At 38.9% G+C, this 16,502-nt stretch overlaps 1 protein-coding gene and 1 long non-coding RNA gene across 18 annotated transcripts in view; one reads left to right on the top strand and one right to left on the bottom strand.

Moving 5' to 3' along the window:
• LOC123801702 (uncharacterized) overlaps window positions 1–7,006 on the bottom strand; it is a 39,214-nt gene extending 32,208 nt beyond the window's left edge. The window contains exon 1 of one of the 2 annotated variants that reach the window (XR_015721639.1): window positions 6,764–7,006. This is a non-coding gene — a long non-coding RNA (uncharacterized LOC123801702). The remainder of the gene's footprint in view (window positions 1–6,763) is intronic. The other variant, XR_006782317.2, reaches the window with a different exon arrangement.
• Window positions 7,007–7,186: 180 nt separating this feature from the next.
• The window catches only part of C2CD5 (C2 calcium dependent domain containing 5), a 94,002-nt gene continuing 84,686 nt past the window's right edge, over window positions 7,187–16,502 (top strand). For all 16 annotated transcript variants that reach the window (XM_087855687.1, XM_045811919.2, XM_045811918.2 and 13 more), the window contains exons 1-2: window positions 7,187–7,325; window positions 7,480–7,598. In XM_087855687.1, coding sequence (XP_087711813.1) covers window positions 7,509–7,598 — 90 coding nt within the window. In that variant the 5' untranslated portion in view covers window positions 7,187–7,325; window positions 7,480–7,508. The remainder of the gene's footprint in view (window positions 7,326–7,479; window positions 7,599–16,502) is intronic.

Here is a 16,502-nt window from a genome sequence, read left to right as displayed (position 1 = left end):
TAGTTTCTAGACTATGCCACAAACATTTTTAAAAATATTTTTGCTGTTGATTTTTTTTTTCCTAAATGAATTCCCATATATCTAGAAATGTCCCATTCAAATTCTACCTTCTATGTGAGGCTTCTTCCCTAATTATTCCCGAACTATTTTTACAAACTCCTTTAATCTTTTATTATCTAAGTCATTCAGTTAATACCCATGACTATATAGTAATTTATTATAGTTACATTTATTATGTATATATGTTTTATCTACACACCCAAATTGTAACCTTTCAGAGATCAAGGTCTACATTTTATGCTTTATATAAAGTGTTGTCAGTAAATACTAATTGATGTTGAAAGAGGCACTAAGATTTGAGTAGGTGGGAGAGAAGGCGCATTCTAGAGGAATAGGAGCAACAAATGAGAATATGTATGGTTTATTCCAAAGATGGGAAAGATAGTATCAAATAAAGGGTCAATTTAATCACCTAACAACAATTCAGCACTCAGCTATCATTCTTCACCTTGCTTACTTTTTTCCAAAGCACAATGATGCTCATTTATGCCTCAGGACTTTTACACTGTTGTGGAAAATATGATCACAGAAATAGAATTTTAAAAATACTTTGTTGTTTGCAAAAACTGTGTTACAGGAAGGAAAGAGGGGGAGTGTTCACTAACCCGAGGCAAATTACCACCATTCGCCAGTGCCAGGATCTATTTTACACCTAAGTTCTTCTCCCCATCCCCCAGTTGCCTAGTGGTTAGCAGGGGAGGAAATGCCTCAAAACACCCAGCAGGGTGGGGGAAGGGTGAGCCGTGTAGTCAAAAGGAGATCAATGCAGATGACACAGGCCCCTGGGAGAGTCATGAGAAATAAAGCTAGTATTGTTGGTAGGGGCCAGATTTCATGATCTAATAGAGTCTTACAGTCTAAATTTGAGATTTTGGTTTTTAACTAAATAGCAGTAAACAGGCACTAAAGAGTAGTATGAATCAGGGGATGTTTGAACAAACCTCCCTTAGCTTGGGGGTGGAGGTCAGTTTCTTCATCCAAATGGGAAGCACTAAGACACAAGGGGAGTAGCAGTGGGTAAGGTCCCAGGGTATGCAGCCAGATTTAAATCTGGAATATTTACTCAAGTCCCAACATCTTTGTTTATTTACTTTTTTAAGTCCCAACATCTTTAGTATTAAAAGATATGTAACTCACTTATCTTATTCCAGTATGTTTTCCACAGTATTGTTAAAATTTCAACTTCACTTCATTTGAATTGCAGTAGCTGTCTGCAAGTATAGCACCAGTAATGTGTGAAACTACTCCCTCCTGTGGGAAGCAATACAACTTATAGCCAGTTTAAAAAATCCCTTACCCAGCTATCCAGAGCAGACTGACTAGGGTTCATATTGCAGTAGGCTGTACAGCGTACTAGCCATAAACTCAGCTCACTTTTGTTCTTGCCATCAATTGTAGTAATTAGTAACCACTCCACTTGTCAGCACTCTTCTGTTGAATAACACTTGTCCACATCGGAAGCTGAATCTTGCTCATAACAATTGAGTAAATATATAGCTCTAACTTTGCTTTCCAAGGTACATTGGATATATTACTGGACTCTTCCTCTAATAATAGGAAAAGATTTGAAGTTAACAAAGGGGTTAGGAAATTATATACCAATGTAATTAATCCAATTAATGTGTTAGTGTCTCTGTGAAGATAATGGCTTATAGGATCATAAAAACTCTATTAGTGCCGCCTAATTGGCAAAGGAAAAATGATACGTATAAGAGGAAATATAGTGTTAACTTTAAAGGGTCAGGCATGTAACTTGGATCCCATGAACTGAGATGAATTGGGACCTATTTCAGTTTGTAGACTGAAATGGAACAATTCATTTAAACAACAATTCAGTTGAAAGGGAATGATCTAGTGCTAGGTGATAGATTAACACAAGGGGAAGAAGGCATAGTTTGACTTTAAAAAACGCAACAAGGTAAGATGAATTAAAAACCCATTTCTGATGCCCTGCTCTTGAATTTCTGAACATTTTTACTTTCTTATAAAGAAAAGGGTCTGACAAGAAAAAGGGATCTTTGGAAAGCAGTTTCCCTAAAACAGAGTGATACGAATATGTGTTATTTAAAAAGATCACTTGCACTACTTTATGATAAATGGATTAGATGAAAGCAAGAGTGGAAGTGGGGATTGCAGTCTTCCAGATGAGAAATAATAGTGGAAAGTAGATGGATTTGAAAAATCTTTAGGAGTTATAAAAAATAAGACTTGGTGATTAACTGGGCGTCAAGGGTAAGGAAGATGAAGAGTCAAGATAATTGTCAACTGTGGCTACAAAGGCCTTAAGTACATATAAGTGGAAAACCTCTAGGCTTTGCAGTACAGGCACAGATAAGAAGAGCTTGTCTTGGTAGTGGCACAATAAGAAAGTCAAGGTCTATAACCTTTCCATTACACCTAGTTGACACAGCTCACTGAGTGCGTCGATGGGTACTGATACAAAGCAATGTGTTCTACTTTAGTAATCTTCCAGTCTAGAGAACATTTTATTTAATGAGGCCATTGTGCCTACTATACATGAGATACAAGGGAATCAATGGGAAGATGAGCTGACCTAGCTATTTAACTCTTTTTTACCCTTTACTCAGCTGATTTGCTGCTTTAGAAGTATATCAAAGTAAAAGTACCTGAGAGTTCAAGCTGCCATCTGTATCCACCCTCAAACTTAAACCAGTGAGTTTCGGGCTTGAGCACTTGACTAGGTGGCTGGTGTTCTGCAATTTGAGATGGGTAACGTAGTAGAGGAGGACCAGACTTTTCATTTTGTTGTTGTCATTGTAATTGCTGTTGTTGTCATTGTGGGAGAGATAACGAAAATAAGTTCAGTTTTGGATGTTGACTTTAAGGTCACTTCGATACTCCAATTGGAAATAGGAACCTCGCATTTGAATATATGGGTCCAGATACCAGAAGAAAATTGTGGACTAAAGATAAAAACATCAGAATCCTCAGCTAAATAGACAGAAATTGAAATTACAGGCATGAATGAGATCACTTAAGGAGATGGTAGTTAGAAGAGAAGAGGGTCAAGAACTGAAATCCTGAGGAAAATCCATATTTGTTAAGGACAGTGAGGAAGCAGAGAAGGCAAATATATATATGGTGAACAGATAAGAGAAGCATGGTATCTGAATATGAAGTGGAAAACCATTTCAAGGGGAACATGATTAATAGTGTCAAATGCTACTGGGAATCCTGTAAAATGAACTGTCCACTGCATCTAGCAATCAAAGGTTATTGATGGCCTTGGAGAAAGTTGCAGAGAAAGTTGTTTTGGTAGAGTGGCTGTAGCTAAAGTCGGAAATAGTTTTGTTTTTGGTTTTTTAATTTAGAGAGAGTGCACACGCGGGCGCGGGACCATGTGGAAGGGGCAGAGGGAGAAGTAGAGAATCTCAAGCAGATTCCATGCTGAGCACAGAGCCCAATGTGGGGCCTGATCTCATGAACCTGAGATCATGACCTGAGCCAAAATCAAGAGTTGGTCGCTCAACCAACTAAGCCACCCAGGTGCCCCAAAGTCAGAAATAGTTTTAGAAGTGTTTGTGAAGTGAGGAGAGGGCACCAAATATAGATAACCCTTGAGAAGTTTAACCTTGAGGTGTGGAGAGGGATTCAAAGGAACACTTTAGGAAGCCAGAAAAGAGAGAGCAAAACAGTAAATGTATAGGTGTTATTAACATTTAATTGCACAAACATTTGTGGATTACATGAAGGGCAGAGGGAGGGAACTGAGAATTGAGAGATGGACAGGAAATAGTCCTTCCCTTGAAGGTGCTTGAAGTTTAATAGGGGAGAGAGAAAAATAAACAATTATGTATATAGATCATACCATAATAGAGGTATTAAATTTAGCGGTAGCATAGTGGTGGAAGTGAAGAGTATGTTTATCAGGAAGGAGATAAGGGAAGACATTAGAAGTAACATTTAAATTGAGTTATGCATTCTTAAGTGTTTGCTAGGAGGACTATGAGAAAGAGAAAAAAAAGCATAGTTTATAGGAAACTACACACAGCCTTTAGACAGGGGCTCTTGGAATCAAATTGCCTAGATATAAATCCTGCTTCCAACATTACTAACTCTGTAACTTTGGGTCATCATCGAGTACACACTGCAGAGCTTCAAATTCATAGAATGAAGGCTGATAATTCCTATTGTATAGGATTTTAGAGAGCTTTAAAAGCTGTGAAGCACTGAATTCAGTAGCTGGTACACAGCAAATACTCAATACGTGTTATTATTATGGAGTCTAAGATGCAAAAAGAGTGAAGTATGAAGCTACGGAAGTTAATTAGGAACCAGATAATGATAGGTTTGTCAGAAAAGTTAACACTGTTCCCAGCATTAATTAAAACAAAACTAGTACAATTATTAGAAAACAAACTGAAGTCAGGCTTAATTCTACTTAAAAAAAAAGTCTTCAGGAAGCATCTTAATTATAATCTACTGTTAATGAAGCCTAAGGCAACAGGTACGTACAAGTACCTTACAGGATACTAATTAGGAGGCTGAGATTGCTAACCTCTAATTGTGCAATTTGCAAACACATTTTTACATTACAACATCTTGCAATACAAAGCATTGTTCTCCATTAAGATTGTTGCAAAACTTCAGTTTTCTAATTTTTTTCTTTTTATGTTTTAGTACTTTTTAATTTTTTTCTTTTCAAATTCTTATTTAAATTCTAGTTAGTTAACGTAAGGTCCATTATTGGTTTCAGGAGAATTCAGTAATCCATCACTTACAACACCCAGTGCTCATCCTCCGTTCACGAACCCTCAGTTTGTTCTCTATCTTTAAGAGTCTCTTATGGTTTGTGTCCCTCTCTCTTTTTTATTCCCCCCCATCTGTTCATTTGTTTCATTTCTTAAATTCCACATATGAGTGAAATCATAGTATTTGTCTTTCTTTGATTTATTTCACTTAGTATTATACACTCTAGCTTCATCCACATCATTGCAAATGGCAAGATTTCATTCTTTTTGATGACTAATATTCCATTATATATATATATATACACACACATATATATATATATAACCACACATTTTCTTTATCCATTCATCAGTTGATGGACATTTGGGCTCTTTCCATAGTTTGGCTATTGTTGATACTCAGTATTTTTTTTTTAAATGAATTGGCAATGTGGTAATACTTTGATTTCAGTAAAAAAGTGATTTCAGGGGTGCCTGGGTGGCTCAAGTTGGTTAAGCGTCTGCTCAGGTCATGATCTCAGGGTCCTGGGATTGAGCCCCACACTGGGCCTCCTGCTCAGTGGGGAGTTTGCTTCTCCCTCTCCCTCTGTGTTCTCTCTCTTGCTCTCTCTCAAATAAATAAATAAATAAATTCTTAAAAAAAAAAAAAAGCTATTTCAATTCTGCCACCAAAACAAAATACACCAAAATTAACTGATCACATAGTGTTGCGCACCATGAGTGTTTGGTAAGGGCATTTTAAGAGTAGAGTTAGATTCCACAAAAAGCTTCAGTAGGATCTAAGGAAATTTGCACGTAAGCTCTAGCCTTTCAACCTTTTGTCATAGTTTGAGTGGATGAAGTTTTCCCTAGTATGAAAAGTCAGTGACTTATCTTTTAGATTTTTATTTTGAGGAAGCCTTTTTCTTTTCTCTTTGTAAGATTTCAACTTCTCACTTATGTGAATAATATTCCCTCTATAGAAGGAACTTTTGCCTTTTAAAGAGAATTCTGGGTCACCACCGCCTAGATTTAATTTAACCTATTAAGTATTTTTTAAAAAAATATTTAAGTACTTTCCATACCCAATGTGGGGCCTGAACTCACAACCTCAAGATCAAGAGTCATTTGCTCCAATCACTGAGCCATCCAGGTGCCCCCACCTATTCGGTATTTTTAAAGTTAAAAAGGTATATCAGTTTGGGGCACCTGGGTAGTTCAGTGGGTTAAGCATGGGACTCTTGGTTTCAGCTCAGGTCATGATCTCAGGATCCTGAGATCCAGCCCGGCTCCTGGCTCCCTGCAGAATCTGCTCTGGGTTCTCTCTCTCCGTCTGCCCACCCCCACCATGCTCTCTCTCTTTCTCAAATAAACGAATCTGAAAAAGAAAAGAAAAGAAAAGAAAGAGAAGAGAAGAGAAGAGAAGAGAAGAGAAGAGAAGAGAAGAGAAGAGAAGAAAAGAAAAGAAAAGAAAAGAAAAGAAAAGAAGCATCAGTTTAAAAAAAAATCATTTGGGAATTTTTCCATACCTAATGAATCGTGGTAAAATCTTTCTACCAGAATTGTTAATGGTGATTTTGTTATTTGATATGGCATGTACTGTTGATATTTAGTATAGTGTGACTTGTGTTACATCCTGTGCGTGTGCCTCAGTTTCCCTGTTTTTTTTTCTGATGGCATGAGCCTACAGATTTTGCCTCTCTTTTGCATGGTTATTTACATATATAATTGGGTCGATTGTTCAAGGTGTTTCATTAAGCTCATCCGTTTCGTTTCTTGCAGTTGACTGGAAATTTCATCGGGTAGGAGGTCCTGAACTCCCGCCAGAAAAGTAGGTCTTAGGTTTGTTAATGCTTAATAAACACAGAGCCGATTCAGGCGTGCAGGGGAAACTCCTTTAACCAGTGGCTTTGGATTTCAAAGTTTTGTTTTCCCCCAAGACCTACAGTAACATCTATAACCCAGTACACGTGTGTATGACTGAATAAAAAATGTTGCTATAGAATACTTACTTGACTACCCGAGATGTCCCTGAAATTTCTTACTCTCCTTCATATAAAACAAAAACTGCATCCCTTCCAGGTAGAAACTCCTTCTGTCACACCCCTCGAAAATGCGGCGTTTGTAGCTGGGAAAGGGTCGACCCGCGAAATCACCGAGCCCTACGGAGTACTTCGCCCCGGAAGGCCCGCGTCAGCTCTGGAACAGCCGCGCACCAAATCACAGCCCAGGCTCGGTGGATGATGCAGGGCTCGACCCATTTCCCTGCCCTCCAGCTTCTTCGGAGTCCGTCCCGCCCCTCCATTTGCTCTCCGCGAATTTAGTTTCTCCGCTGAGAAGTGGGCCGAGCGCCGAATGATCGATGTTTCCTCCACGCCCCGAGAGCCGCCATTTTGGGGGGAGGAAAAGACAAGTAGGGGTGGCAGATCCTCCACGGGATGTTGAGTGGCTTTTGCTTCTCTTGTCAGCACTGTGGGACCGGGGTAGAAGAACCCACCGGGGTCACTTCTCCGACTGCCTCTCCGGAATGAGGCCTCAGCGTCCGCGCGGGACGGCCCCCTCATTCATCCGCGAGTGAGTGGCTATCGGCGGTGTGGCGCGCCCTCGCGCGCCCTCCGCTGTCAGTTATCCCGCGCGCTCCCGCCGGCGCGCGCAGCTCCCCGCGCGCTCCCGCCCCTCCCCCGCCCGGCTAGGAGCTCGGCGCAGACTCGCTTGTTTGTTTCTGCAGGAGCCCAAGGAGAGGCCGAAGCCGAGAAGATGCCTGGGAAGCTGAAGGTGAAAATCGTGGCTGGGCGCCATTTGCCAGTGATGGACCGAGCTAGTGACCTGACTGATGCCTTCGTGGAGGTTGGTGCAAGGTCCTGCCCCTCAAAACACAGGGAGTGCCAAGCCCTGTGAAGGATCCTACCCACCTCGCCCCCAGTTCTTCAGCCCATTCTCCTTTCGACTGCCGTCCTTTGTGCGGTGCTTGTCCAAGCCCTCCTTTGAGGGCTGACTGCCGAGACTGCAGCCCATGTGATGGGTGCACCGCTCCCGGGCGTCTGCGGCGCACTCTGCCGCGCGGGGAGGCAGTTACTGCTCTGCATGCTGGGGTGACCCTGATGTCAGGACTCATAACAGGCCACCTGCCAGTCAGGAGGAGATCCCGAGGCGTGGCCGCGCAGCCACCGAAACACACACACACACACACACACACACACACACACACACACGTTCTTCTGTTGAAGGAGAGATGGCTTCTCAAGCCAAAGTGATGGCGATCACATTAAGAAGGTAGATACAGTCCGTTATGGGCAGTTGGAGACCTACAAGGCGAGGCGACCCACTCTTGAGCATAACATTGTCTGAATCATCAGTGTAAGTTTTAAAACACAACCGTAACGCTTTCTGCTCCTGTATAGACTGGTAGGTATGATGAGCTGTTTTAGGGTAATTTAGTGCCTTGAGGTAGGAAGCCAATTAAGTGCCATGGATTTAAATTGCAAAATTGCTTTTAAAACCAGATGATTAGTTTAAAACTCATGCAAATTAGCACAGGCCTAGGGCCCGGAAAGTAATAACCCAGAGTCTGAAAGAAGCCAAGTAAAAATTGTAATAAAAATTGACTTGATGAGCCAGAGCATTAGAATAATAATCATTTGGGCTAGTAATGCATAAGAGTTGACAGCTACAGGATAATATATAGCCTGATTTCATCTCAATATAAAGTATTCTTGATGTTCCCTAAAGGATCTCTGACTTAATAACTGCAGCCCCCCTACCCCACCCCCCAACATTGCTGTGGTCATTCTTAATCCCAACTTCATTTTCACTTGAGAAACAGATGCTGAGTGTGTTCTTGGGCCAGATGTTAGGTAATGGGGATACACAGATTACCAGAGCATAGTCTGCTTTCAGGTAGCTCAGAGACTGACCCATACAGTTTAGGTTAATAACTAATAGCTAGCATGTATTGAGTCTCATTATTGCCAGGTCTTTGCTAACTACTTTTTAATTGTTATTCCTCATAACAGTCCTGCTGTTATATTATTATCCCATATTACAGTTAAGGTAACAGGCCTAGGAACAGTAAAAAATTTGCCCCAAGCTTTCTTAACCTTGCTAATAGACTTGTGGACTGTTTTCTTAACCACCGTGCTAACATTGCGTCTCTAGACAACAAGTTGATGAGTGTTGTGGAATATGGAAACTTCATTCTGTCTCTGAAGGTTTAGGAAGTTTACCTAAGAAAATGACATTTGAGCTGAACCTCGAAGGACACACAGGATTGTACCAGGCAGAGGGAACATCAGAATGGGATCCCAGAATGGGATACATGGTATGTTCAGGGAACTATCTTAGTTTGAGACATGTCTGGAGTAAAAGGGAATATGTGGGTAGTGGAGGTTATGGGGGATGAGGCTGGAAAGGTAGATTGGTGTCAAATCTCATTTTCTGTACTGAATAATTTTTCCTTTACTCTGTAAGCAGAGGTAAGCAAAAAGAACTTTTTAAGGAGAAATGAAATATGATGATGTTTATTAGGTTGTTGATAGGATAACTTGTGTGGTAATGTTACTGATGGGCTGGGCAGAGGAAAGATGAGACAGGGAGATCAGTTAAGAAGGTGGTAAAATTATCCAGGCAATAATGTGCATGTCAAGAATGGGTGTGGGAACGGATTAGAGGAGAAAGACTTGAGGGACATTTCCTTTTTTTTTCTCAAGATTTTATTTATTATTATTTTTTTTTTTTTGAGAGAGAGAGCTAGCGAGAGAGAGAGCATTAGCAGGGGCAAAGGAAAGTGAGGGGCTCGATCCCAGGACTCTGTGATTGTGACCTGAGCCAAAGGCAGATGCTTAATTGACTGAGCCACCCAGGCGCCCCTTGAGGGGCATTTCTTAGGTAAAATTATCATGCCTTGGTAATAAATGGTTTTGCTGGTGAGGGAGGGGTTGGATTCAAGAGTGACTTTTAATTCCTTTTCAGCAAATAGTTATTGGAGTGCTGTTTGCCAGACCCAGTGCTAGTCACTGGTGTAGCTGATGCATATATGATAGTGAACAAAATAGACTTGGTTCCTAGTTTTATGAAGTTTGTATTTTGGTGGAAGAGACAGACATTAAAAAATAAAGTGATAAAATAGGTAATTGTGATGAGTTTCATGGAAAAAAACAATAAAGAGTAACAGGGAACATCTACTTTAGGTTGGGTAATCAGGAGACCTCTGAGGAAATGTCAAAGACCTGCTGAATGAGGAGGAGCCAGCTGCTCAGGGAGTGTATTAGGAAGTGAAGGAAGATGGGTGTGGCTGGCACGTGGGGTAAGATGAAATTGGAGAGTTAGTCAAGGAGCCAATCATGCAGGATCTTAGAGGCCATGATTAGGACTATGGATTTTATTCTAAATTCTATGGGAAGCGGTTGTTGAGATTAGTACTTTTTTTTTTTTTTTTTTGCTGTCCGGAGTGTGGTCTGAAGAGGGAAAGAGCTGAAGCAGACAACTAATTAGGAGATTCTATAATAGTTCAAAAAAGAGAAGGTGGGGGCCAAGATGTTGATTTTGTAATGGAATCCATAGGATTTGTAGAGATTGATTGAGTAAGTGGAGAATCAATTTCTGTTTGGGTGTGTTAGGTTTGAGATGTTAATTGGAGTTGTCCATGAGGAAGTTAGAATAGTAAGTATGATGTTCAGAAGAGAGATGTGAGCTAGAAATGAGCTTATACAGGCCAGTGCTTTTGCACTCTGTGAGACCCAGGCCCCCTTTATATAGCAGGTATTTTGAAATCCACTCTTTCTGTGCTGGCATGATATTTATGGCCAATGTAACCTAGCCTCACAATTAAAAAATACCCAATATATTGTTCTAACTAGTAATATGACAAATTAGAGAAATTTTTTTAGTATGTGTTTCAATATGGAAGTACTTGTTCATGATCACAGTAGAAGGTACAAAGTAATCAGATTGAGTCCATGAATATATCCATCACTGTACTGGGTATAGTACAGTGTGCTGGGAATATAGTACTGAATAAGGCAAAAATTTCTTTAATCATGGAACTCACATTTTAGTGGGAGGATGGAGTTCATAAAGAAGGTAATTAAAAGATAAACTGATAGATGGTAAGAAAAAAAAGCAAGGATACAAGATAGGGTGTCTCATATATGTATAAAAATCACATGAATCTGACTCATACACAGTGAGACAGTTGTGTAGTTCTGACACCTTAGATAGGCCTTCATTGTTCTCTGATTTTTCAAAATAATCAACTAATGGGCAGAAGCAGAATTTTCCCTTAATTTACGTGATGGTTGTATTTCTTGACAATTATGTAACTGCATTACAACACCTTTTTTCCCCCATTAGAACACTTTTATCTGTAAAATGAGTTAGATTTTTAATCCTATGTGATTATCTGGTAGGACATTTGAAAATCATGGCTTAAGACAATTCTTCATTGTAGGGAACAATTTCTTGCATTGCAGGACACCTAGCTTCTCTGGCCCTTCCTTCTAAATATTACAACTATTCTCCACAAATAACACCCATAGAAATTTCTAAAATTCCCTTAGGAGTTGGTTTGTCCCTTTTGTAAACCTCTGACTTAGAGGGAGAAAGAAGAGGTATGGATCCTTGAAAAAACTTGACATTAAGCTGTCTATTACAGGAGGAGGACTAGGGGAAGAAAACTGAGATTATCAGACAATGGGGAGAGAGAAAAATCAGGAAAGTAATGTCTCAGAAGGCAAGAGGAAGTTTCTAGAAAGAGGAAGCCTTCAACCATTAAATGGCACTGAGAGGTCAGGTAAAGAGGACAGAAAAATCACTGGATTGGACAGTATGGAGGTTGTTACTGATCCTGACAAGGAGAGTGTCAAGGAAGCCCATACTGTAGTGAGTCAAAGAGGGTTAAAGTACAAGGGACAGGTGAGAAAGAGGTGTGGCACGAATAGGCAATTGTTTCAAGAAACAGGGCTATGAAGGGGAGAGGAGAAATAGTATGGTATTTGGGGAGTATGTAGCTTTTAGGACTTAAAAAAAGTAAGTTAGACGATACTAGAACATATTTGTGCGGTAATAGGAAGAATCCAGCAGAAAGGGAAAGATTAATGCAGGAAAAGGGGGATAATGAAGGATTACCATGTAATAAAGGGATAAATTGTGTGATGTAGCCTGTTAAGTACTGTATAAGCTCATAAGAAAGGGAGATAATGATGCCTGAATTGGTCATGAGAAGTCTTTGTGCTGTGCTTGAAGAATGGTAAAATTTCTATAGGCAGAGAGGAAAAGCAGCATTTTCTAGATGAATAAGACAAACTCAGGAAAAGCAAAAGGAGAGGGATAGAGCATATGTAATTGAAGGGAGGGTTCTTGGGAATAAAATTTGCTAGGTAAGGGGAATGCAGGTTATTGAACGGTCTGAAAACTAGAGGGGTAGAAGTCTGTACAATAGAAGCTCTCTTAAACAACTTCCATTAACTCACTTATCACAGTCCCCAGTGCTCTGCGTTCCTTCCATAAGCATATTCTCGAATATCCCACATTGCTAGTTATTCTCTCCTGTGCCTGCTTCTCCCATCAGTTGGCTGATAATACTTTACCAAGAGGCAGTTATGTTTTTTCCCCAAACCTGTTTATGCCAACTCAATTTGTTATTGTAATTTACTTAAACCTTATGTAAATTGGTGAAATAAGAGTGAAAATGAAGTTGATAATGCTATGTAAAGACATATGGATACAGTCACTAAACATTACTCTAGAATTAGATGGAGAAAAATCTAGGATTCTATGTTCGTATATTTTTACACGCAATTTTAAGTTCTACCACCACATAAAAAAAACCCAAACTGGAAATCACAGATGGTACATTATGGGTGTGGTTTGTGCAAAAAAGATGATGCAGAACTCTAAACAGTGAACCCTTACTCAAAGAAGAGGCCTTACCCTTACATTCAAATATAGAGGAGGAATGAATATTTATATGTTTTATCTTAAAATATTTACCATTTGAATCACTTGTAATGATTCTTTGATTTAACCAAATTACCAAATTATTTGATTAACTAATCAAATACTGATCCTGATTGCATTGGTTGAAGGAATTTCTATATATGATGTGAGGAATTTAGGAAGCCAGTGAAGACCAAATAGTGTGCATGTATGTATGTATGTATATATTTAAAGATTTATTTATTTATTTTAGAGAGAGAGACCAAATGGGGGTAAGGCCAGAGGGAGAAAGAGAGAGAATCTCAAATAGACTCTGCGCTGGGCACAGGGCTCAGTGTGGGGCTCGATCTCACGACCCTGAATGAGATCATGACCTGATGCGACACCAAGAGTGGGATGTGTAACCAACTGTGCCACCAAGGCACCCCACCAAGTAGTATTTAAAGATGATTATTCTTGCAGGAACCCCCAGAATGAAGGAGATGAAGTTCTGTATAAAAATAGTATTAATGGAAATTAATCCCAGTATTAATGTTCATGTTACAAACTGTTTGGCAATCTATATTATCATTTTGTGTTTATCCAGGAGCCTTTGAGGGAACAGGGAGAGGAAAAGAAATTAATATTTAATGATACCAGACATTTTGCTAGGTCTCTACATGCATTTTTGCCTGTAATACAACAATCCCCCCTTCAGAGGAGGAAGCAGCCTTAAATAACAGGTTAAATAACTTTCTCAAGGTAATTTAGCTAATGAGTGGGGAAAGAGAACGCTTTTACTTTACTAGGGAATCTCATTAAAATCCCTGGTGTTCTTTAACAAAGTTGTAAGGCATTCATTTAATTGCTGGGTAATAAAATCTCATTCGAATTAAATAAGACCAAATGAACTATGATTCTTCTTTAGTAGAAGGGGAATCATCACAATTTGGCGAAGTTCACACTCTGGCCTTTTTCTTTTCCTAAAATCTTTTTGTTTGTTTGTTTGTTTATTTAATGCAGTTGGGGGCTATCAGATCTTTACTATATCTTGAATGGACAGTTGACCAAAAGAAGAATAAAAGGTACAATATACCAGTACAGTATAGTAGAACAAACCTGAAGAGGGCTGAACTCACAATTTATTTATTTTTTAAAGATTTTATTTATTTGTCAGAGACAGAAAGAGAGAGCATGAGCACAAGTAGGGGGAGCGGCAGGCAGAGGGAGAAGCAGGCTCCCTGCTGAGCAGGGAACCTGATGTGGGACTCCTTATGGAGGCTGAGGTGTTTGATATTTGTGTTGTTGAGGTTATAGAAATAATTATTGAATATATTTCCATTTTTTTAAAGATTTTATTTATTTGTCAGAGAGAGAGAGCGCACGAGCAGGGGAGCAGCAGACAGAGGGAGAAGCAGGCTCCCCGCTAACCAGGGCCCCCCCACAGCCCCCCGATGGGGGACTTGATCCCACGGTCCTGAGATCATGACCTGAGCCGAAGGCAGATGCCCAACCAGCTGAGCCACCCAGGCATTCCTGAACTCAATTTAAAGAATGATATGGTAGTTTTGGCCGTTGAACCCAAACTTCTGGCTTTTGAAAGGTTTTGAATGATTTCATAATCCTAACAATACTTTACTTCAGATAAAGCTGTTTTTAGATAAATTTAGGAATAAGTATTTCCTCGATGTTTTGAATATTAAAATGTAATGAAAATTAAATTAGTAACTAAGCAGTAACTTCTGTTCTTCCCAGGCTCCCCTGCTGCGCACATCTGCATTGTTTCATTTTTTTACTGTTTGTGATTTAAAAAAATATATGGAAGTAATACGTGAATGGCTCCCATTATAAAAGGTTGAGATAACTCAGAAATAAAACTTGAAAGCCCCTTACTTGGTACTTACTACACTGTACTGTATTCCCTACACCATGTCAGTCCTTTCTTCAGAGATAATTACTCTCAGTTCTTTGGCATGTGTTCGTTTACTCCCCCTCCTTTCCTTTAAAAAAAAAAAAAAAGTTTTACTTACATTTTAAAAAACAAATGTAATCATGCTTTATACATTCTGCAACTTGATTTTTTCAGTTATTATGTCATTGACATTTCCACATGACAGTACTTAAAATCAACTCCATGTTGATTTATTCAATAATTTTCCTGTTGCAGTACATGTGATTTATTCAATAATTTTCCTGTTGAATGACTATTTAGACTTTTTTAGTGTGTTTTAGGAAGGAAACTCATGTGAAAGTGCTTCTTTAGGATGAATTCCTGGAAGTGGATCCAGAATTCTATAATTTTAATCAAAATAAATTTACTATGATTTTAATTTGAGTTTTTAAAGTTTTTGGGTTTTAAAATAATACATTTTATAAATAGGAAATATACGTGCATGGTTCAGAATTCAGAAGGCACAAAATGGGTCAACCTCTCTCTCATCGTGTTTCTTTTAACCAACCTCTTCTGTTCTTTCTAGTGGCCACTGTTAACATTTGTTGTATAACCTACTAAAAATAACCTATGCTATATAAAGGCATATATTATATGACTTACAACATTTTGCCATTTTTTTCTCTCAAAAATGCCATACATGCTATTCCACAGAAGAAAGATCTCTCTTGGTGATTGTTCTGTACCAGTGCGGAGAGAACTGCTTCATTCTTCTATTTAGTACTGTCCTGTGTGACTTTACCATACTTCATTTAACCAGTTCCAAATCTGTGGATATCTAGGTTATTTCCAATCTTTTGTTACTATGATGCTGCTTGTACATGTCATTGTTCCCTTCTGTATGAAGTTAAAGGGTGTAGGCATTTATCATTTTGATACATTGTCAAACTGCAGTCCTTAGAGATTGTTTTATTTTCTATTCCCACCAACAAAGTATTAGAAGACCTCATCAACACTGTTTTCAAACTGTTTGCTAACATGATAAGTAAAAATGTTGGTTTACTTTGCATTTCTCTTATGGTTGATCATCTTTTGATATATAGTTGACCCTTGAACCGTGTGGGGCCTTTTAGGGGCAGTTGACATCCCCCTCTCAATTCAGCGCAGTTGAAAATCACATACAACTTTTTGATTCTGCCCCCAAAATTAACTGCACATGGCCTGCTGTTGACCGTCAGCCTTACCGATGACATAAAATTGGTTAACACATAGTTTGTATGTTATATGTATTATATACTGTATTCTTACAATAAAGTAAACTAAAGAAAAGAAAATGTTTTTAAGAAAATCGTAAGGAAGAGAAAATATATTTATAGTACTGTACTGTATTTATAGATACGGTGAGTTTACAATGTATATTTACAGGATGAATCATCTGTCAGTAACTATATCAATATTGTCTTAAATGATACAAAACACAGTAGATGTTACATATATTACTGACACTAGACATGAAAAATGAAAAGATAATGTGAAAAAGAAATTCATATTTATTTACAAATATAATGATTTATGCGTTGATAACAAACAAACAGCAGTATGATTGCTTTATGGTAGCCTAGTGTAATCGATAGGATTGCTTCACAGTAGCCTAGCCTGTACACTAACAAGTGAATCGTTATAAAAAATTTTTTATGGTTTACAGTATTACAGTCATATTTATAATACAATATTAGAAATATAACTTAAAAAATCATTTACTTGGGATTATAGGCTGATAGCAGTTTCTCCAGTTTTGAGAGAGAGGCGTAGTGTAGTTACATAATTCTTTGAAAGCAAAGTTATGAAACAATAAGAAAACTAACTTCTGGGATACCTGGGTGGCTCAGTTGGTTAAGCATCTGCCTTTGGCTCAGGTCACGATCCTGGGGTCCTGGGATCGAGCCCCA

The sequence above is a fragment of the Ursus americanus genome, chromosome 25, assembly GCF_024610735.1.
Source record: "Ursus americanus isolate L20-20 chromosome 25, mUrsAme1.1.p, whole genome shotgun sequence".
NCBI classification, from domain to species: domain Eukaryota; kingdom Metazoa; phylum Chordata; class Mammalia; order Carnivora; family Ursidae; genus Ursus; species Ursus americanus.
This window is presented reverse-complemented; position numbering and strand designations above follow the sequence as displayed.